This window comes from Telopea speciosissima, chromosome 5, assembly GCF_018873765.1.
Source record: "Telopea speciosissima isolate NSW1024214 ecotype Mountain lineage chromosome 5, Tspe_v1, whole genome shotgun sequence".
NCBI lineage: Eukaryota > Viridiplantae > Streptophyta > Magnoliopsida > Proteales > Proteaceae > Telopea > Telopea speciosissima.
Genome location: NC_057920.1, coordinates 58,921,205 through 58,943,438, shown reverse-complemented (window position 1 = coordinate 58,943,438; position 22,234 = coordinate 58,921,205). Strand labels below are relative to the sequence as shown.

Sequence of the window (22,234 nt, the reverse complement as noted above, 5' to 3'; positions counted from 1 at the left end):
TTTGAATCAAGTATTCAGTCCCCGCTAGTGTCACATAGTCTTCCCATGACATAGTTAGGTAAGTAAATACATAGTAGATGGCTCACAAATGCCTTGTGCCATAGCACGAAACTCTGCTTCAGCACTAGAACAAGCCACCACATTCTGCTTCTTGCTACGCTAAGTGACAAGATTGCCACCGACAAAAGAACAATACCCAGAGATAGACTGGCGATTTTGTGAACCAGCCCAATCAGCATCGGTATAAGCCTCTATCCTTAGGTGACCATAAGGAGACAGGAGAATGCCTTTTCCAGGGGCTGACTTCAAGTAGTGAAGAATCCGAAGAACAACCTCCATATGAGACGAATAAGGATCATGCATAAATTGACTCATAGTACTCACAACAATAGCAATGTCAGGACGTGTGTGTGAGAGATAAATCAACTTTCCCACAAGTCTTTGGTACCGGCCTTTATCAACAGGTTCACCCTCCTTTTCTTTGAGACGGACAGTAGCCTCCACAGGAGTATCTGAAGGGTGACATCCTGACAAACCAGTTTTAGCCAACAAGTCTAAGACATGCTTCCTTTGGGAGAGAAAGATGCCTTTGGAAGATCTGACAACTTCAATCCCAAGAAAGTACCGTAGCTTTCCTAGATCTTTAATCTCAAACTCCTGCCCAAGAAAGGTCTTCAACCGACTGATCTCATCACCATTATTGCCAATAAGCACAATGTCATCCTCGTAGACTATAAGAACAGTGAGTTTTCCACCAACCCTCTTTATAAAGAGAGTGTGTCTGTTTATAGCCCACAGAAATCATAGTCTTGTGAAACCGGCCAAACCATGCTCGAGGTAACTGCTTCTGCCCATAGAGTGCTCGCTTCAATTTGCACACTTTACCTTGGTTACTGTCACTAGAAAATCTTGGTGGAATATCTATGTACACCTCCTCACCAAGTTCTCCATTGAGGAAGGCATTCTTCACATCTAGCTGTTGTAGATCTCATCCAAGATTGACTGTACAAGTTAGCAAAACTCGAACAGTATTCAGCTTTGCAACAGGAGCAAAGGTCTCCTGGTAATCAATCCCATATGGCTGAGTGAAGTCCTTTGCAACCAGACGTGCCTTATATCGATCCACAATCCCATTAGCCTTTTGTTTGACCACAAACACCCTTTACAGACCACTGGTTTTTTCCCTGGAGGAAGAACTACAAGATCCCAAGTATTTTTTTTTTTCAGTGCCCTCATTTCTTCCAACATTGCTGCCTTCCACTTTCCATCTATATAAGCTTCCTGCCAATTTTTAGGAATGGAAACAGAAGAAAGAGAGGATGCAAATGCATGAAAAGATGGAGAAAGAGAACTATAGAAACAAAGCGAGAAATGGGATGCTGGGTGCAAGTCCTAATACCTTTATGATGAGCAATAGGTAGGTTGGAAGAAGAAGTCTTACCAGGAAAAGATGGATTTGGATCCTGAGTCGGCAATTGGATGGGTATTGGTGCTACAATGGATTGAAGTTGCCCTCTTTTGGAACATCCCTTTTTATAGGTGAGAATGTTAGAGTTGTCAATTCTCTTCTGAAATTCATTGATGGTTCTCTGGACTGGAGTCAGCTCCCCATGACTAGGAACATTACCACCATTATTTCTTACGAGCTCCCCCTGTAAAGGATTCCCTTCGGATGAAGAGGCAGCAACCAATGGAGATGGGGCAGCAGGTAAAGGAGATGGGGCAGCAACTAAAGGGGATGGGCAGCATCTAAAGAAGATGAAGGAACATCTAATGGAGGAAACACGTCTTCACTAGAGCTCTCCCCCTGAAGAGGTGGTGAAGAATAATATGAAAGACCCTCATGAAAAACGACATCCATACTAACCAGAGTACGATGGGAAGGAGGGTGGTAACATTTATAACCTTTCTGGGTTGGAGAATAACCTAAAAAAATGCACTGCAACCCACGAGGTTCAAGTTTGCTTGGAGATCTTGTATCTATAGCATAACACATATAATCAAACACCTTGGGAGAAACCACAAAGGAGGAACTCCCATGTAAAATCTCAGCCGGACTCTGGGAGTCAAAAACATGAGAAGGTAACCGGTTACTGAGATAGGTTGCAGTGAGAACAGCATCCCCCCAATATTGGGATGGAACATGTCGAGCAAACATCAATGCCTGAGCTATTTCTAATAAATGACGGTTCTTCCGTTTAGCCACACCATTTTGGGCTGGGGTATCGACACAACTAGTCTGGTGAATGATCCCATGATCAGCAAAATACTTTTGAAATTGATTTTCTGTATACTCGGTTCCATTATCACTTCTCAAAATTTTGAGAGTAGCCTGGAACTGAGTTTGAACGATTTTATGAAAATGCTGAAAACATGAAAACACTTGATTTTTTGTGTGCATAAGATAAACCCATGTGTGTCTAGAGTGACAGTCAATAAAGGAAACAAACCAACGATTACCAGAAAGGGAAGTCTTACGACTCGGGCCCCAAACATCAGTATGCACCAAATGGAAAAGTGAAGAACTCCTTTTATTAGAAATGGAATAAGTTGAACTTGTAAAAAATCATTTTTATCAGATTTTTGGACCAAAGTAGGAAATAAAGTTGCTAAAATTCCTAATGGAGGGTGACCTAATCTAGAGTGCCATTGGTAAATTTCAGAAGAGACCAAAGAGTTCTGGTGTGGAGAAGGGAATGGTGGTGGAGTGAGACGCCCATCATCAAGCAAGTACAAACCACCGTGCACTTTACCCAATCCAATAATCTTCCCAGAGGCCAGATCCTGAAAAACACAATGAGAAGGAAAAGAAGTTACTTTGCAGTTAAGATCACGAGTAATACTACTAATGGAAAGAAGGTTAGTAGTAAAATTAGGAATGTGCAAAACAGAAGACAAAGGAAGAGAAGAAGTGCAGTTGATGATTCCTTTTCCAGAGACCAGATCCTGAAAAACGCAATGAGAAGGAAAAGAAGTTACTTCTCAGAGGCCAGATCCTAAAAAACACAATGAGAAGGAAAAGAAGTTACTTTGTAGTTAAGATCATGAGTAATACTACTAATGGAAAGAAGGTTAGTAGTAAAATTAGGAATGTGCAAAACAGAAGACAAAGGAAGAGAAGAAGTGCAGTTGATGATTCCTTTTCCAGAGATAGAAGAAAGGGAACCATCAGCTACCTTGACTTTGTCTTTCCCAGAAGTGGGAGAATAACGATGGAAAAGGCTAGAAGACCTGGTCATGTGATCTGTAGTTCCAAAATCAATGATCCAAGGATGGGAAGCTACTGAAGCACAGTGACTACCAAATGAGATATCTGACCGAGCAAAGTGTGAACCTGAAGGACTAAGGGAATTGGCAGTAGCTGATGTAGTAGAGGCAACAGCAGCGGAAGTCTTTAGCACACGTAGGAAAGCCTGTAGATCATCCTGGGATAGACCAGTGTCAGTAGTAGGGGCTGTAGCAACAGACTCAGAGTAATGGGCCTTCTTGTTTGGCTTCTTCTTGGCAGCATGTTTGGCTTCAAAGTCCGCTGTTTTTCTATGAAGTTTCCAACATTTTTCTTTGGTATGTTAGGGTTTGTTACAGTGCTCACAAGTAACAATGCCCTAGGTAGAATCACCAGAAGAGGAGTTACTAGTAGGAATAGCAATGGTCGTGGAAGCAGTCGGGAGAGCCGATCTGTCAGTAAGTGGGGGATGGAGCATACAGCCCTACAGTTTTCTTCAGAGGAGACCAAGGCATAAGATTGTTCTAGTGTGGGAAAAGGAGAGTGACCCAATACTGGAACCCGAATCTAATCATAATCCACATTTAGTCCAGCCAAGAAGTCATAAACCCGTATCTTGTCAACATGCTTCTTATAAGCAGCTATATCACCAGGAGTGGAGGGATGCTAATAAAAAAAATGATCCAACTGTTGCCAAAGGCTGCGAAGAGTAGCATAGTACTTGGAGACAGATAATTCCCCCTGAGTGGTATGAAGGACTTTCTTCCGGATTTTATAAACCTGGGCATCATTGCCAAGATGTCCATAAATTTCCTTGCAGGCAGACCATATCTGTGCAGCTGTATCAAGAAGAAGAAATCCATTCGCAAGGTCTGATTGATAGAGCCAATCAAATAAGACACGAGGATACCATTAATGGACATCCACCTGGTCAAAAGAGGGCCAACTTCAGTTGGCCTAACAGTAGTACCATCAATATGGCTAGTAAGCCCACGGCCAGCAATGGCAAAGTAAGCGGAGCGAGACCATATCAGGTAATTACTCCTATCCAATTTGATAGGATTAGGGAGAAGGTCACGAGTATCATTCCTACCATACCTATCAGCAGCAGAAGTGCCAGAGGAGATTTCAGAGTCACCCATTATGCAGCAGAGACACACAAATCGCAGAGAGGGGCTGTAGTGATGAGAAACCCAATGAATACTCCAAGATATGAGCTGGAAATTGGAGGAGAAACCTCTTTAAATGTAGGAAGAGTTGTCCCCAAAAACCAGCAGCAATAGATAAGATAATCCCCTAGATCTTCCAAAACCCTGATTCAGGTGAGATCGATGTAGGGTGAAAGGCAATCAAAAAACAAGTGTAATGGGCTGAAACTTGGATCGAGTGTACTTGTAGTAGTGCTGAACCACCCTTCCAAAAACCAGCATCAACAGAGAAGTAAAACCCCAAGATCGATATTTGCAGGGTTTTGAAAAAAACCAATAGGAGAGCAAAATCGATCAAGGAAAGAAACCACAGTATGGCTGTAGATAGAACCTTGTCCAATAAGAATCTGCTGCAGTTCTCGAGCTTCAACAATGTGGAGAGATCCCTTGTAAGAGATGAGTGAATCAGTCCAAAAAACCTTGAAGTCTTCAAAAGTCGCAGGCAAAGAACTAGTTGCTATCGATCTGAAATTTCTAGAACATTGAAAGAGATGATGGAGGGCAGCAACTGGATCTGTAGATCACCTCATCAGTGCTGCCCTAGTGGGAGAATGAAGAACAAAAGGGGAAAGAGGGGAAGAAGAGTTCGAGAATGGAAGAGAGGAGAAGGGGAAATCGAGAATGGAAGAAAGGAGACTGCTCTAATCCGAAACCTGCTCTGATGCCATGTTAACAGATCCGAATTAGAGAGTAATTGCTTGAATGATCAATATGATCCAACAAGACTTGTATTTATAATGGAGAAAGATTACAACCTAATGACCAAAATACCCCTAGCATTGCCGACTTAACTAGGGATTACAGAGAATATAAAAAACAACTGAAAAATGACCAGAATACTGGGGGTATTCTGGTGTACATAATTCAACACTTCCACCACTCAAAATTTAAAGAGGAAATCTGAATTCTGACTAATAATGCCATCAAATGTTCATCTTGTATACTTGTATAATCTCCAGGGGCACTCTATTATAGATGAATCTGCTATGTAGTGTGGCAAAGAAGGCTATGATTATATTGCTTTCACGGTCTTTGAAGACTCCTGTTCCAGGTGGACCCGAATTACCTAGCGAAAATAGTTATCAAGGCGGGAAGGCGACCATGGTGTTTTAGTGGGCCAAAATTCAAGGCGACACCGCCATGTTGGCAAGGCATCCAAAGCGACCAAGGAGCCTGGATGCCATGGCGACGCCTTGATAACTATGCTAGAGAACTTTCATCAAAGCAAAGCTTGACAGCGGTAGGATGTGGATAGGCTCACTGATGCCTCACCTATGGAGAGAGAGGAATTTTCTTGGTTCTATTGAGTGGAAGATCACGCACTGCTACAGGGAAGCAAACTCGATTGCAGACTTCTTGGCAAAATCTGCGGCTGCTTCGCAAGTCTCTTCGACTATGGTGCATTTCCCTCCTTTCGTTCAGGACGATCTCTTATGGGGCGAGCAATGCAGGCCGAGATTTCATGTAGTTTCCCAACTTTTTTGGAGGGTTTTCTCTTCGGCAGTTGTTTCTCCCTGTCGATGGCATTGCCGAAGGTGGGGAGAGGCCTCTGTAGCTTGTGTAGTTTGGCTTTGTTTGTTTTAGGCTTTCTGGCCTAAGCCTTTGTTCTTTTATTTTTCTTTTTTCCTCAATACAAATGATCTTTTAGCAAAAAAAAAAAAAAAAACTAGATATAAATCGAACTGAAGAACGGATTTAAGTAGCTGAACTCAAGTAGTTTGGGTAAGGCTTGAGTTTTATCCTCAATTCTTAAACTATTTTTATTGAATGATAGGTCTATTTTCTTTACTATCAATCGAATTAATTATATCAGGGACAATATATCTATCGAAATGCTATGTTACTGCAGCACGGCCAAGGATTCAGCTTGGGGCAGCAAGATTCCATTACTGCATTTTCATTGGGTTACACAAACTGTTGGATAGTATAGTCTAAATGATAGATCCATTCTCTGCACTATAAATTGACACACCTTGAATTTCGGAAATACAAAAACATGGGAATTTCATGTTGAACCATCAGAACAGAAGGGTTCTTTTCATAGGAGAAAGGCCACACGGAGATGACATTTTTGTTCCATGGGCCTCTCTTTGGGACATAAAGCATTGGTGATTGGTGAATCAGGGCATTGTTATTATAATTTAGGAAGCTCTGATTATACTGTATAAACTCCAGTCAAATGGTTAAATTCTTTTTGGTCACATTGGAGAAGGCAATTTTCAGTTAAACTAATGAGGATGGTCCTAATCATGCCATAGCTAAATTATTACTCTTTTCTGATTAAAAAATGTTATGTTTTAGTCTTCAGCTGCTACTCTGACTTTGATTAAACTTTATTTTTTTAATATACTTCGCATCTTTATAAAAGCCGTTCGCATGCCATCTTCACTATCACATTGGAGCAGATACGTAAAGTAAGTCCAGTTTTCCCTGGAAATAACTGTCAAAATGAGGATATGAGTGAAGAATTTCTATGTGCAAAGCTCCATTTGGTAGATCTTGCTGGATCAGAGCGTGCTAAGAGGACAGGTTCTGATGGACTTCGTTTTAAGGAAGGTAGGTTGACTGCATGTTTATTGTTAACGATTTAGATGTACCTTCCACGCGTCAAAGTAATCTCATGTTCTTTCTTCTTTCTGTTAAACAGGAGTTCACATTAATAAGGGGCTTCTTGCGCTTGGTAATGTAATAAGTGCCCTTGGAGATGAGAAAAAGAGGAAAGAAGGCGTGCATGTTCCATATCGGGACAGTAAACTTACTCGGCTTTTGCAGGTTTGATATGATATTAAGATTTAGATGGTTATTTGACACAACATTATAATATACATAATCTTGCCAATATTCCTTTTCACAATGCACCCCCCCCTCCAAAAAAAAAAAAATATTCCAAGGGTGAAGGACATTTGTTTCCAGATGAGAGTTCATTTGCTTGTCGTGGTAGCCTTTTCGTGTGTAGTACTTGTGGCTTCTTCTATTTCACCTTTTTTGTCCTTGTATACTACAGTTAGGCCTTTTTTCTTTTTGGGGAGGGGGGGGGGGCTTTTTAGTAAATTATTTTATTTATAATTTGTTTTCTAAGTTCGCTTATTTTTCTTGGCAGGATTCACTTGGTGGAAATAGCAGAACTGTTATGATAGGTATTTCTTATCTTGTAAATGGCTTTGTTGTTTCCCAAGGAACTCTAAAGCATATTTAAATGATTTCTATCATGTTGGTTAAACCATGGTTGTTGAGATGGCAATGAGGCATGAGCTAATAAATGCCTTTGAGATGCATTTTGAAAGCTGTCTTCTATGTGGTTGAAGTTTCCGAAGAAGGCATATATCTCAAAGTAGAATATGCATATGGTGCTCACTTCTTCTACTTATGTAACCTGTATGCATAGTGGAAAATTGAGGAGCTTTGCCACTATTCTGGCATTGTTGCTGTGGATAGTAATAACTATTTAGACTTGTACCTTGAACTTTTGGAAAGAATATAAATGACTGGAAAGCTAGAATTGCTCAGATTCTCTAGCAGTTGGACCTCATTGGGAAACTTCAAGGACCCTTTTTGAGTTAATTCTAGGATGGGCAGTCTCAGCATGGTCAGTAGACGAATTAATGGAAGATACTTTGAAAGAGAGTATAACTTCTACTAAATTCTATGTGACCAGTGTTTTCACATGCATGATGCCTAGATGTCCAAACATGCTTTTGTACCCATTCTGACATGACGGAATAAGATACTAATACTGGATACTGCTTGCATACTTACTAGAATTAGTTTCTTATTCTCTTTAATCCTAACAATTGTCCTCTTTGTTTTGTCAACAAAAATATATTAATGAGATATTGAAGAAAATCTTATTGTCATTTGTCGGAAAGATTGGAATAGTTTTTTAGTGAATTTGGTGATATATGATTACTAAAATAAGGTACATAGCCTAAAAAGCTAGAAGTGAAAGCTTGGTGTTGTCATAGAGCCATATGAGTGTCCATATGGATATCTGTAGCTGGGTCTCCTTGTATGATATTCACGTTCATGTTTCTCAATCCTAAAAGAGTTAAAAAGAAGACTTCTTTTTTTCAGTTACAATGCTAAAATTCATTGGAACACCTATAATTCTCTTTTTCTACAATCTCTTTAATGAATTAGTTGCACACTTTCTTGTTGCTTTATTTGAAGGCTTTAAGTCATGGTATTTACCCTTCTTAATTTGTCTTCATCAGATTATTATGCAGAAGCAATTCTTAGTATAAAAAAGTGGTTATCTTTTCCAATTTTTTTTCAATGTCTGGTTGAAATTGTCTGTTACGTTCTCTGTTTCTTTTGTTTTTTCCTTTTGAAGTTGTAAGTTTTGACTTATCCGCCCCCCCAATGAAAAAAAAAGAACAGATTGAATATGCTTCTCGGACATGGTTTAGAATCTCTAATGTTCAGAATAGTCTGTAAGAGTTCTAGTTTTTGCATTCTGATTTCTCTCTATGTTATAATTTGCTTTTGTACAGTAAACTTTTGTATATTAAGCTGACTTAGTATGTATGTGTGCAAAAATACGAGACTCCTGATACTTGAAGACATTGGTCTCTTCTATGCTCTATTTTGTGATCAGAGTTGGATTATGTTTCTAGATTTCCTTACTTACACCTTGAGAAAATGTGCTTTCTTCCAGCTTGCATCAGTCCTGCGGACATTAATGCTGAAGAAACTCTTAACACTCTCAAATATGCTAACCGTGCTCGCAATATTCAGAATAAGCCCATTGTAAGTTTCTCAATTCAAAATTTGTTAGCATTGAATTTTATTTTATCCATTTTGTGGTTATGGGGATAAAGATGCTTTACACATGCTCTTTAGTCTGAGATTGGCATGTGCCTTGAGTTAGTTCTTACCTTTTTGTTACAGGTTAACAGAGATCCAGTTTCCAGTGAGATGCAAAGGATGAGACAACAACTGGAATACTTACAGGCTGAGCTACATTGTGCACGTGGGGGAGGAGCTTCATCTGATGAAGTCCAGGTATATAAGTTCTTAGACCTCTATTTCAGCTGATTCAATTTAATTGTTGATTGTCTTCCCTCCTCCCCTCTTCTTTTGTCCTTTCTCTTTTATACATGGTAGATAAACCCATTTTTTCATATTGTTGCTTGTCTAGGTTCTCAAAGAAAGGATTGCTTGGCTTGAGGCTGCTAATGAGGATCTTTCTAGGGAGCTTCATGAACACCGTAGTAGATGTGGTACCACAGAGCAATGTGAAGCAGATTCTGAAGTATGTTGATGAGTACTCTTTTGCCTCACCAACCCCCACTCTTCCTTTTCTTTTGCTTCTATGTTTAGTCCTTTTTCTGTTTCTTGGTTCCTTAACACTTTGACCAAGTTTTTTTTTTTTTAATCTCAATTATTTTCCAGTAAGAGTGGACTTCATTATATAAAAAATGTCTCCTTAATTATATCGTTGCTAGATTCTATTTGTGAGATCTAATTGTCTTCAAATTATTAGCATGGAGCGACTTTTTCGTTGAAAGGTGAAGGGCTAAAGAGGGGTCTGCAGAATATGGAGTCCTACGATTATCAAATGGGTGAAATGATAACAGGTAACTCACTTTTTTCAGTTCAGGATTTCCAAGAGTTCATGTTTTTTATCAAATGGAGTTAGCCCTAATGAAATGCATAGCATGACTAGCTTTCTCTAGTTCTTTTCTCATTGATACTTTTTTTCTGTTTTCATTTCCCACTTGAGGTTCATTCAAATAGGAATCCTGGTTCATTTCTTTTGTTCTTCATATTGATGGTATGACTACCAGTTCCTGCAGGTGACAATTCCAAGGAAATCGATGAAGAAGTTGCAAAAGAGTGGGAGCATACACTTCTGCAAAATACCATGGACAAGGAGTTGAATGCGTTAAACAAACGTTTGGAGCAGAAAGAGGCATGTTGAGGGCATTTTTATCATTTATCTTTTCAGGAAAAATATATTAATATCTTGAGATTCTAAACTGGTGAATCTCATTTTGTAAAATTTGGTCTGTTTCTTAATATAATGCTGGAATATATGCAAACCTTCTAGAAGATGTACAATAGGACAATGGGGGATAACAAGAAATATATCTAATATTATAAATTCATATCTTGACTACTTTGAAAGCATTCTCCAGTCACTTTCTGTTTAGGTGCAGCAGACTGTTGGAAATGACTATTTTCTGGGAATATATTTATGAGGGGATGAAATTTATGTGTGGGAGACTGTAAAAGGTGAAACCTATAATTATTATTGGGAAATGACATAGATAAGGATCTTAGCCTGGAGTTTCAAATTATACCATTTGCAATCACATTATACTCCAAACATTATAGAAGTTGTCTTTGGTATCTTTTCTTTTTAATTGATAATGAGAAATATGGTATGGAAAAGAGAGAATATAGTACAACAGAAAGATACAAGAAAAGGAGATTTGGGTCACTGGGTGGATAATTCCACTATTCGACACATTTCCTTCCACCATTTCACTCATGTCTATAAAAGTTGTTTGAAATTTTCTGTTATTGTCTCCTGTCCCACTTCTGGAACCTTGCGTTTCTTTGCACTTAAGATCATACTACAATTACTATTAGATTTTCTGAGCAATTTTTGCTAATTGATCCTTGTACAGTATACAGATTTTTCTTCCTCAGATAAACAGCTTTGTACATAGGAATGAAACTGGACATGTATATTTTTTCCTTCTGTTAAAATCTGTAGGTATTTCATAACTTATGCTTTAAAATCTTTTCAGTCAGAGATGAAGTTGTTTGGTGGAGTCGACACTGCAGCACTAAAGCAACATTTTGGGAAGAAAATAATGGAACTTGAGGATGAGAAAAGAACTGTGCAGGTTTAATGGCGTGTTTTTATTTTTCTTTCTTACTTTTTTTGAATTTCTTTTGGACTGTGAAGTTCACTTGTATACTTGTCATACGACTACAGAAAGAAAGGGACCGTTTGTTGGCCGAAGTTGAAAGCCTTGCTGCTACTTCAGATGGGCAAACACAAAAAATGCAGGATGTTCACACCCAAAAATTGAAGACACTTGAGGCACAGGTCACAAGATGAATTCCTTTAGATGTTGACAATGACATGTCATTTTGTTCAAATTTATAATGTTTTTGCCTACTTCAGATTCTGGATCTTAAGAAGAAGCAAGAAAATCAGGTTCAGCTTCTAAAGCAAAAGCAACGAAGTGATGAAGCAGCGAAGCGGTTGCAAGATGAAATACAGTTCATTAAGGCACAGAAGGTGTGTGATCGGATTATGGTCTTTAGTCACCTTCCTTTCATATAATAATATGTTGTGTGATTGTAGAGTATGCACTACCAATTGTCTCTGACATTATAATTGTTTCTGAAATTGTAGGTTCAACTGCAGCATAAGATAAAGCAAGAGGCAGAACAATTTCGACAGTGGAAGGCCTCTCGTGAGAAGGAACTGCTGCAGGTACTTTGACTTGATGCATTTTTTTATTATATAGTCCAGGGTTCTGTGATCAAAAGCATCTTCTGAGAATTTACTTTGCCAAGGCACAGTGTGGGAAAGGCATTGGGAAGAGTAGGATCTTATTTTTTAGTAAAAAATAAAAAAAGGAAAATTATGAAAACATCAGAAAAATACATAAAAAAACATATCAATTAATTTGTTCTTCATTGAAAAGTTTGGTAGAAATTTCTTGAAGCTTCTGTTATATATGTTACAAATTCGTTGTTCATCAAGTTTTTCTGTTTATAAGTGTATAGGGGTTCATCAATGGGAGAACAGAAATGGAATCCTCTCCCTCACCCTCATCTCAAAAAAGGGGTGGGATTCATTCATGAGGACCAATCTGATTGATTAAATAGAAATGTATTCTTCTTGTAGTACAGGTTTTATGCAGCTCCATTTTGTATAGCATATAATTTAGGAATAATTTGATAATTAAATGCAACGACCCACGGTTGTTAGCCATCGACAAGTTGTAGAAGGACTTAGGGTTTCATTTTCCATTAAAGAACTATTGAACAAGAGGACTCAAGGGTTTTTACCATTTTACTCAAGTGGAATAGTTTAATGGGTTTTTATAAAATGACTGGACTCATTGAATTTGTTGTGACTCGGATGAAAAGACCGAGTCAAAACTCAGATGAGTTGTGACCGATTCTTGTCATTTTTTACCCTGGCCCAGTCTACATGACTCTTGATCAGGTTTTCGAAAATTTTGACTTGACTTGGACGACTTGCCCTAGTCATAATCTGATTTTCCAACTATTATTATATACTACTTTCTAACCATGGTCCAATTCCAACCACAGTTATTTTTTGGTATACATACTTGAAAATAAGACGATAGCATGAGCATTTGCTATAATCATTATTGCTAAATTGTTAGTTTATAAATTACTAGTGTTTTATTCAGTTGATTTTAGGGTGCTAAGAATTAAGTTTCAAACCATTTAGAAATGAATGCTTTTTTAGGGAGAACAAATGCTACCTGGGCACATGCCGTGTGCTGCCCCTATGCCCAGACACAGGGGTGTGAGAAATGACCACCGTGCCCCCGGGATTTCTCCTTTCCATGGGGGCACGGCGGTCATTTCGCATGCTCCTGTGTCGGGGCATAGTGGCAGTGTTCTCTTTCCCATTTTTTTAATATGAGAAATTATCTTTTTATGGAGGAAAACATTGGTATTGTGACACTTGTATGACATTGTGATGCCTTCAAAATGTTGTTGTTGAAGGCATCACAATGTCATATACTCATACATTGGTATTGTGGCACTTGTATGACATTGTGATGCCTTCAAGTCATATGGAAGAGAGAATGAATCTGCTCGCTACACCAATGAGGGTCTAGAGAATGGTATCATCCATAGAAGGTCCACATGGTAAAATAGGAGAGAGAATGTCAGTATGGGCCCCACTGTATATTATGTGAGAAGGGTATATTGGAATCTGCACAGGGGCATAGCAAGAGAGTTAATGGCCATAAATTTTGGATTACTGAACCCATTGATTGTGCTGTTGAATGTTAGGATAAAGTTTTGAACTTTTGAATTTTATGCTAAAGGCTATCCTGTATAAACTTGTGATATTATAGAAATTAAATGGAAAATAATGTATGCATGACAGGAGATTATGAAATCATCCTACCTTATGCCATTGTCAATTTTTCTTCCCCTCCCCCCCTCCCCCCCTCCCCCAAATTTTTTTTCTTCCTGTTTTTAGATTATAATGCCTAGACTTGTATTATTGATGATTTATTTGCTTTACAGTTACGGAAGGAGGGAAGGAGAAATGAGTATGAGCGGCATAAACTGCAAGCGTTAAATCAGCGCCAAAAAATGGTTAGTATTGTTTATATATATTTATTGTTTATTTATTTGTTTTTGGAGATACCCTGAAAGAACTCCTGGGCTCTAGGGCCTTCCCCTTAACATCTTAGTGAAATAAGAAAGTTACAACCTAATGGAAGGGGGCCAGAACTGTCTTATAACTCAAGTATATCAAATTTAAATTCGACTCCTGAATATCTGTTCAGTCAAGATTTTCTTTCCTTGTTAAATATGAAAATGATGATGAGTTTGGTTATGAAACAAACTCTGCAATTATGCACATCTAGTTCCTAAAATTGGAACCTTATTTTATATTTCTTACATGATTTCCGTTTTTCTTGAGCCATCTACAAAAATGAGTTGGGATTACTACAAGTACCTGGTTACTATGTTTATATGATATATGAATAATAATCCATCTGTTCCCTTGTATGAGAACCAAATAATTCCAGTATCGAGCATCCATTATGCAATTACTTCCCTCAACACTTCCACACTTGAATGCACACACAAGCACATGTATGGCGTATATAAACACATGCAAATGATAATAAGATTAATGGAGCTTATATGCTCCCATAAGGCAAATATTGTTTGGCAAACTCAGAATAGCATCTTTTCTGTTGCTTATTTCAATTTCTAGATTGCTGCTGAGTTGAAGAAATATTTGAGACATTCACTTGTGCCTGTGCTTCAAAATTAGAAACTTATTATCCTCATGATGAGGAAAAATCTGTGACATTGACTAGTGTTCCCCATCTTTATTTTCATTATCAAGAATGCAATTTAAAACTACACTTACTCATAAAATCAATTTGTGATTCCACTCTGGTTTATCTATACTAGAGCTATATTTCATTAGACTAAAACAATCACCGCGAAACTTGAGAAGAAACTCCTTGCTTTCATAGGTTCTCCAGAGGAAGACAGAAGAGGCTGCAATGGTCACCAAAAGGCTAAAAGAGTTGCTTGAAGCACGGAAGTCTTCATCACGTGACAATTCAGGTAATATTTTTCTTGCAATTTTAATTTGGTCATTCACTTTTCTTATTTCCTAATCATTTTGCCGTCATTGGCTGTTGTTTCCAGTTACCTCGAATGGAAGTGTGCCAAGTGGCCAGGTAGTTGGTCAATATCTGACAGTTTTGCTTTCAGTATTATTTTTATTTTCTGGTCAGTTGTCCTGAGAAACTATGGTTACTTGAGTTTCTTTCCAGAGCAATGAAAAATCCCTACAACGTTGGCTTGATCATGAGCTAGAAGTCATGGTGAATGTGCATGAAGTCCGTTTTGAATATGAGAAGCAAAGCCAAGTGTATGTACTCAAAATCAATTTTGTGCTGCCACCTCTGATGTAGTAGTGTTACTGGATAATTTGCATGTTTTGGTTTGAGTATCTTAATTGTGTTACTCATTCTCTTCTTCAGACGAGCTGCCCTGGCAGAAGAGCTTGCTGTATTGAAGCAAGTGGATGAGTATGCTGCAAGGGGGCTTAGTCCCCCAGGAGGAAAGAATGGATATTCTAGGTATGTAGATGTGTAGGATTGCTTTTATAGACTTCAGATGCAATCTCTCTTTTTTTTTTTTTTCCCCCCCCCCCCCTTCCCCTTGTAAATGGAGAAAATATGCTGAAGCCTAATATGGGCATATTGAGTTGCGTTAATTAAATGTTTTTCTTCTGCCTCTTTTCTTTTCAGAGTTTCCTCCATGTCACCAAATGGAAGAATGACAAGAATTGCATCCCTTGAAAACATGCTGAGCATTTCATCAAACACACTTGTGGCAATGGCATCACAGCTTTCAGAGGCAGAAGAGCGGGATCGTGCCTTTACTGGCCGTGGACGTTGGAATCATTTGCGCTCAATGGCAGATGCAAAGAGCTTGCTTCAGTACATGTTCAATGCAGCAGCAGATGCAAGGTGTTCTTTGAAATGAATCTAGTAGCAGTGATGGTGATTTGCCTTTGTTTATCACTTGTGTTTGGAGCTTCATAGGGTTGCAATACCATTCTCTGAATTTCAACCAACTTGAAAATCAGCCATTATTCTGCATTTCCTAAATACTAAGCCTAGTTGGCAAAGAGCTCAGAGAATCTCTTAGTTGATTGAAGCACTGTATGAAGGGGGAAGGTCATGAAGTCCTACACACCAAGAGAAAAATTAAGTATAGAGTTGAATAAGAGCAAATTTGTTGTTTATTGCTACAAATTTAGGAAGAAGAAAATGGAAGAGATGTTTGGCATTTCAAAATTTGTGATGAACCAACTGTTTCTTAAGAGCCACAATTTTTTCCTGCCATCTCCTTTTCGCACTCACTGAATTGACACTGGTTGGAGAGGGACATGATTTTGATTGACTAATTGCTAACTTCCACCTTCTATAAACTCTTCTCAACTCATTAAATTAAGGTAGTCTGTTAATTGCTTTTTATGCCTGCTTGTTCATTTTCCTTTTTTGAACCATAAAATATCATTTGTTTTGATAATAGTGCACATTTTCTGGTAAAATGGATTCCCTGCTGCAAGTTCTGAGCCCATTCTGACTCTTCACATATTGGTTTTTAATTCCCAGTGCAGAATACATGGTTGCAGAAGGATAATTTTCTTGTCTAGCTTAGTACTTCTTGATTCTAGCCACATTGTGATTGCCTATTTAGTACTTCTTGATTCTAGCCACATTGTGATTGCCTATTTATGTTCTTATAGTATTATGTTTTATGTTGTCAACAGGTGCCGATTATGGGAGAAGGAAATTGAAATCAAGGAGATGAAAGAGCAGTTAAATGAACTTGTAGGTCTATTACGACAGAGTGAAGCACAGAGAAAAGAAATTGAGAAGCAGCAAAAACTGAGGGAGCAAGCTGTTGCCATTGCCTTGGCTACGTCAGCTTCGGTGAGATTCTGTGGAACTCTTCTTTTTTCTTTTTTATTAAAAAAAAAAAACCATATTCAACATTGGGAGTTGGGGAAGAGAAGTAATCAATTATTTGACCTAGCCTGCAGTCAACCCTCGAAACCTCCATTAGCTTGTTTTTCCCTGAAATAGTTATAACAAGTAAAAGGTTAAATAAATAACGTAAAATAATAGCAACTAAACAGCTATATTACAATACTAAAGAGAAAGAATGTTTGAAACATTAAAAGAAAGTCTTGTCTGAAAAGCCCATTTGATTTTTCAAAAAAAGGGGGCAGTTCTCAGAGGAAAAAACAGAGATGAAAGAATTCCTTGACAGCCAAGGAGGAAACAGAGGTTCTAGAGAGCTATAAACTTCTTGGAAAAGTTTAAAATCTGGAAGAAAATTGAGGGTAGGGGGAAGGAAGTATAATTAAGGGAGGGGAATAGGAAACTAAAGGAAAAATAATAACATACTCCTTTTTTAGGGGGTGGAGGCAAGAAGAGTTATTTCATTAAAAGGAAAGTTATAGTAAAAGATGCTGTTAGATATATGGGCCAGAATACCGTGGCGGGTATTCTGGACTTTTTTTCCCTTTATTTCCCTTTGTTTATTTATTTGTTGTGTATGTGGTTTAGTCCCACATTGCTTATGTACATATTTTTCTTCTTTTATTACTCTTATAAATAAAGAGGTGCTTGGGGTGAATTAATCATCCAAGCCTTACCCTAAGTTCAAGTCTCTCTACATGGTATCAGAGCAGATTTCGAACTAGGGACTGTTCCCCCTCCTTCGATTTCAGTTGTTTCTCCCTCTCTCTCTCTCTCTCTCGATCTTCTTCCCCTCTCTCTTTCTCTCTTCTCCCTTGTTCTCCATCCCCATATAGGGCAGCACTGATGAGGTGATCATGCGATCCAGCTGCTGCCCCCAGTACCTCAGTTATGCTTTATAATTCTGCTCGATAGGACCAGCCAATTCCTGCCTGCGATATCTAGAACTTCAGTTTTTTTGGAGATTGGTTCTACTTCAGTTACAAGGAATCAACTCCTCCTTTTGAAGACCACACCTGTAGCAGGAGTTCCTTCTTATTGGCTTCAGTTCTTATCTCACAGCATTGCAAGACCTCCTCAGATCGATTTTCACTAAACAGGGTTTTGAAAACAGGGTTTTTTTTCAAAACCCTGACAATTGTCGATCTAGGAGTTTGTGCCCTCTCTGTTTCTGATTTTTTGGAGGCTGCTTCTCCACTTCTAAGGCACCACTCGACTGCAATTTGGGCTTCATCAGTTCAGTTTAGTTCATAGTCTATGTGGATGATATCGTGGTGACTGGTAATGATGGTGCTGCTATCAGGGATTTAAAGCTTCTCCTTGGCCGTGAGTTTGAGGTCAAAGATCTAGGCCCTCTAAAATATTTTCTAGGGATAGAAGTTGCTCGCTCTTCAAAGGGCATCTTTCTTTCTCAAAGAAAAAATGTCCTTGATCTATTGACTGAGACAGGGCTGCTAGGTTGTCATCCTTCAGATACTCCTATGGATGCTACTACAAAACTTAAGGAGAAAGAGGGTGAACCTGTTGACAAGGGTGGTTATCAGCGGTTGGTGCTCGCTCTTCAAAGGGCATCTTTCTTTCTCAAAGAAAATATGTCCTTGATCTATTGACTGAGACAGAGCTGCTAGGTTGTCATCCTTCAGATACTCCTATGGATGCTACTACAAAACTTAAGGAGAAAGAGGGTGAACCTATTGACAAGGGTGGTTATCAGCGGTTGGTGGGCAAACTAAACTACCTTTTCCACACAAGACCTGACATTGCAGTTGCTGTAAGTATGGTAAGCCAGTTCATGCATAATCCCTATTCCTCTCATATGGATGCAGTCCGTCGTATTTTGAGGTATTTGAAGTCTGCTCCAGGAAAGGGAATCCTCTTATCTCCCAATGGTCACCTCAAGATTGAAGCTTATACTGATGCCGATTGGGCTGGTTCTACTGACAGGAAGTCTATCTCTGGCTATTGTTCCTTTGTGGGTGGGAACCTTGTCACATGACGTAGCAAAAAGCAGAATGTTGTGGCAAGGTCCAGTGCTGAAGCCGAGTTTCGTGCGATGGCCCAAGGCATTTGTGAACTTCTATGGCTTAAAGGATTATTGCAGGATATCAGTGTTGCTGTCCATCTTCCCATGATGCTTTATTGTGACAATAAAGCTGCCATTAGCATTGCTCATAACCCTGTCCAGCATGATCGCACTAAGCATGTAGAGGTTGACCGACATTTCATCAAAGAAAAGCTTGAAGCCGGCCTCATTTGTGTTCTCTTTGTGAAGACTACTGATCAACTTGCTGATGTGTTCACTAAAGGACTGAGTAACAAGTTGTTTCATCTTATTTTAGTCAAGTTGGGCATGCATGATATATATGCTCTAACTTGAGGGGGAGTGTTAGATATATGGGCCAGAATACCGTGGGGGGTATTCTGGACTTTTTTCTTTTTATTTCCCTTTGTTTATTTATTTGTTGTGTATGTGGTTTAGTCCCACATTGCTTATGTACATATTTTTCTTCTTTTATTACTCTTATAAATAAAGAGGTGCTTGTGGTGAATTAATCATCCAAGCCTTTACCCTAAGTTCAAGTCTCTCTACAGATGCAAATGGGAAAAATAAAACTATAACAAGAGTATATTTGGAAGAGAAAAATTGAACACTGAGTGAGACTCCCTCTTTTGTAATTGTGTATTAGATTATTGTATTTTATTTTATATTCATTTTATGGCGAGAAAGTTAAATACAGCAATAGCTTAGGCCTAGAGATTGGAAACTAACAACTTAAGCTGATATCTGTAAGATATAAACATCCGTTAAGGTCCTATAAGCAAAAACATATTTGTTTAGATAAAAAATGTGGCTATTTTCTTCAAAACATTAGCAACAGAACAACAAATATAACATAAACACTCCTTATTCTCCCACTCATATGCACACACACTCCACCTTTTATCAAAAAGGGTATGACAAGAAGAAGAAAAGAATTTATTTGGCATGTCCAAACAAACCCAAATTTCCGGCATAAACATGGGTGAACTATTACAAACATTTGGGCTTTTCATCAGGTTATAATCTTAGAATCATAATTGATTATTAAGTATTGTGGAAGTCACATTTTCTGACTCAAGTTTCCAACTCGAATGTGAATGATTTATCTGAAGGTTTTTGTTATTTGTTTAACACATAATATTGGCAATGTACAGGGGAACTCACATGGTTCACTGAAACACTTCACTGATGACATGAGTGGGCCTTTGTCTCCAATGTCAGTACCTGCACAGAAGCAACTCAAATATACAGCAGGCATTGCTAATGGCTCAGTTAGAGATTCAGCAGCTTTCGTGGACCAGTCACGAAAGGTTTGTCTTTCACTTCATGCTGATTCTTGGGTTGGGAACTGGGATATGCCTCGTTATTTGGTTATGAAGTTGGATAAATTTTTTCCTGATTTCAGATGATACCAATTGGACAACTATCAATGAAGAAGCTGGCAGTTGTTGGGCAAGCTGGAAAGCTCTGGAGGTGGAAGAGGAGTCATCATCAGTGGCTGTTGCAGTTCAAGTGGAAGTGGCAGAAGCCATGGAGGCTCTCAGAATGGATCAAACATAGTGATGAGACAATTGTGAGGGCAAGACCTCGTCAGCAGGTTTTTTCGAAGATGATGTGAAATCTTATATTGCCAACTTTTCTTTCCCACACAACTTAGCTTTGACCACTACACGACCCCTATGGCATGGAATGCAGAAATAGACTGAAGGTAATCATCATGAATTTAAACTCCTTTGATATGGCTTGTTTTCCTGTGGATCTGTCCCTCATTGCTGGGGAAGGGTGGCAACTGGGACAGAGAGTAGATTTTCAAATTTATGAGACAAACCTAATAAAAAACTAAGGTGGCCTAAGCCTTGGAACATTCTATTCATCTTGAATTTTTGGGACATCACTCGTCTTAGGCAACCGTCATTCTATTCATCTTGAATTTTTGGGACAACTCTCATCTTAGGCAACAGTCACAATGTGGAGTTATTGCTTCATATCAAAACTGTTGATATACATTGTTGTGTGCCCTTCTTAACAGCTCAAGCTTTTGGGATAGCAGATATAACATTGTGTCAGAGCCAGGAGGTTAGGTATTCGATCCATGGTAGGTGCGAAGGAGTGTGTTGTTTCATCCCTATACCCTTGGTGCCACATATTGGCTTCACGTGCAGAGCCGTGTGTGTGTGTGTGTGTGAGCCTGCACGTGTCGGAGGGGGTATTGATAGAACATTGTTGTGCACCCCTCCTCACAGCTCGAGCTTTTGGGATAGAGCATTTATAACAAAAACAAACATGATTACCAGAATCAATTTATATTCTCAGAAAGCACAGTACCTACATGGAGTTAAAAATTTTACTTGATCCCCTAGGGCTTCATTCTATCACCTAACTGGCATGATTCCATCAAATTTCTTATAGGTTTGTAATATTGTATTTACAAGTTTTTCAGCATACTGATCCATTCCTGAAAATGAAGCAACCTTGTTATGTTACTTTATGGATGTAGGAATGCTGTAAAATGGTGATGGCACTTGGGAGAACCACATTTTTGCAGTCTTTTGTCCTAGAATAGCAAATCTGGAGTTGGGACAGTTTGCTTAAGTATTCATAGATTCAAGTCATGTTCACTCTACCATGGGCATCTTGTAAAGTGTAGATGTTTCGAGTGGGTTAACCAAAGTAATCAATGCAGAAGACCAGAAGGGTTGGATAGCCAAGCAGGGACGGTATTGACACTAAAGAGAATATCTGGCACAAGAGGTGTAGAGTGTTAGTGTTGGTTGTTGGGTTTTTTCCGTTGTAACATTAACAGTGAAAAGAGAGGAAATTCTTCTAATGTGTTGTAGCCTTGTATATTATAGGTTCTTATTGATTTGTTCATTTTCATTATTATTTTGTAGTCTGCAATACATGTCTGTTTTTATTGTGTATAAGAAAAATATTAATTTTGTTGCAAGAAATTGAGATCTGTAGCGTTTTCATTTATCACAAATGGAATTCTTGTACACCCATTTTTTGTTTTTGTTTTTTTTTGTCTCTCCTCTCCTCCTGTTCGTTGTACCCTGATGATTTATCATGAGAGCTACATAAAAACCAGGCAAGAAGCTCTGGTTTGGACAAAAGTTGGGCCTTCTACAATACCAAGTAGAAACCAAGGCCAATTTATATGGTGTATTGTATAGGCATGATGCAGTTAGGGGCGAAGGTTGACCACTGCACTTCAACCAGGAGCCTTTCTGGTTGCCTTTAGGGTTAGTTCTAAATTTTTTTATTTTTTTATTTTTTTGATAGGTAGTGGGGGGATGTAGATGTGAACTAGGAGGCTTGAACTCAAGACCTCCTGGTAGCAATGGGCCTTTATGCACCACTAGCCACCAAGTGCGTTAGGCACTTGACCACAAAATTACATTTTAATTGCTTTCATCTAGAATTGATTCATAAACCTCTTTTATTATGGTTAGTTCTAAATTTTGAATATGTATCGTCACCAATTTTTTTTTCCTTT

General features: G+C 38.6%; 1 protein-coding gene across 3 annotated transcripts in view; it reads left to right on the top strand.

Moving 5' to 3' along the window:
- The window catches only part of LOC122662640 (kinesin-like protein KIN-4A), a 35,988-nt gene extending 14,274 nt beyond the window's left edge, over positions 1-21,714 (top strand). The window contains exons 5-26 of one of the 3 annotated variants that reach the window (XM_043858338.1): positions 6,803-6,990; positions 7,082-7,206; positions 7,535-7,571; positions 9,089-9,180; positions 9,322-9,435; positions 9,572-9,685; positions 9,917-10,010; positions 10,230-10,345; positions 11,190-11,288; positions 11,381-11,494; positions 11,573-11,689; positions 11,807-11,887; positions 13,696-13,767; positions 14,667-14,760; positions 14,845-14,876; positions 14,973-15,070; positions 15,183-15,281; positions 15,453-15,674; positions 16,484-16,646; positions 19,893-20,048; positions 20,144-20,446; positions 21,236-21,714. In XM_043858338.1, the coding sequence (XP_043714273.1) occupies positions 6,803-6,990; positions 7,082-7,206; positions 7,535-7,571; positions 9,089-9,180; positions 9,322-9,435; positions 9,572-9,685; positions 9,917-10,010; positions 10,230-10,345; positions 11,190-11,288; positions 11,381-11,494; positions 11,573-11,689; positions 11,807-11,887; positions 13,696-13,767; positions 14,667-14,760; positions 14,845-14,876; positions 14,973-15,070; positions 15,183-15,281; positions 15,453-15,674; positions 16,484-16,646; positions 19,893-20,048; positions 20,144-20,356 (2,440 nt within the window). In that variant the 3' untranslated portion in view covers positions 20,357-20,446; positions 21,236-21,714. Of the gene's footprint in view, positions 1-6,802; positions 6,991-7,081; positions 7,207-7,534; positions 7,572-9,088; positions 9,181-9,321; positions 9,436-9,571; positions 9,686-9,916; positions 10,011-10,220; positions 10,346-11,189; positions 11,289-11,380; positions 11,495-11,572; positions 11,690-11,806; positions 11,888-13,695; positions 13,768-14,666; positions 14,761-14,844; positions 14,877-14,972; positions 15,071-15,182; positions 15,282-15,452; positions 15,675-16,483; positions 16,647-19,892; positions 20,049-20,143; positions 20,447-21,235 lie in introns of all 3 variants that reach the window. The other 2 variants (XM_043858337.1, XM_043858336.1) reach the window with 2 other exon arrangements.
- The last annotated feature ends 520 nt before the right edge of the window (positions 21,715-22,234 follow it).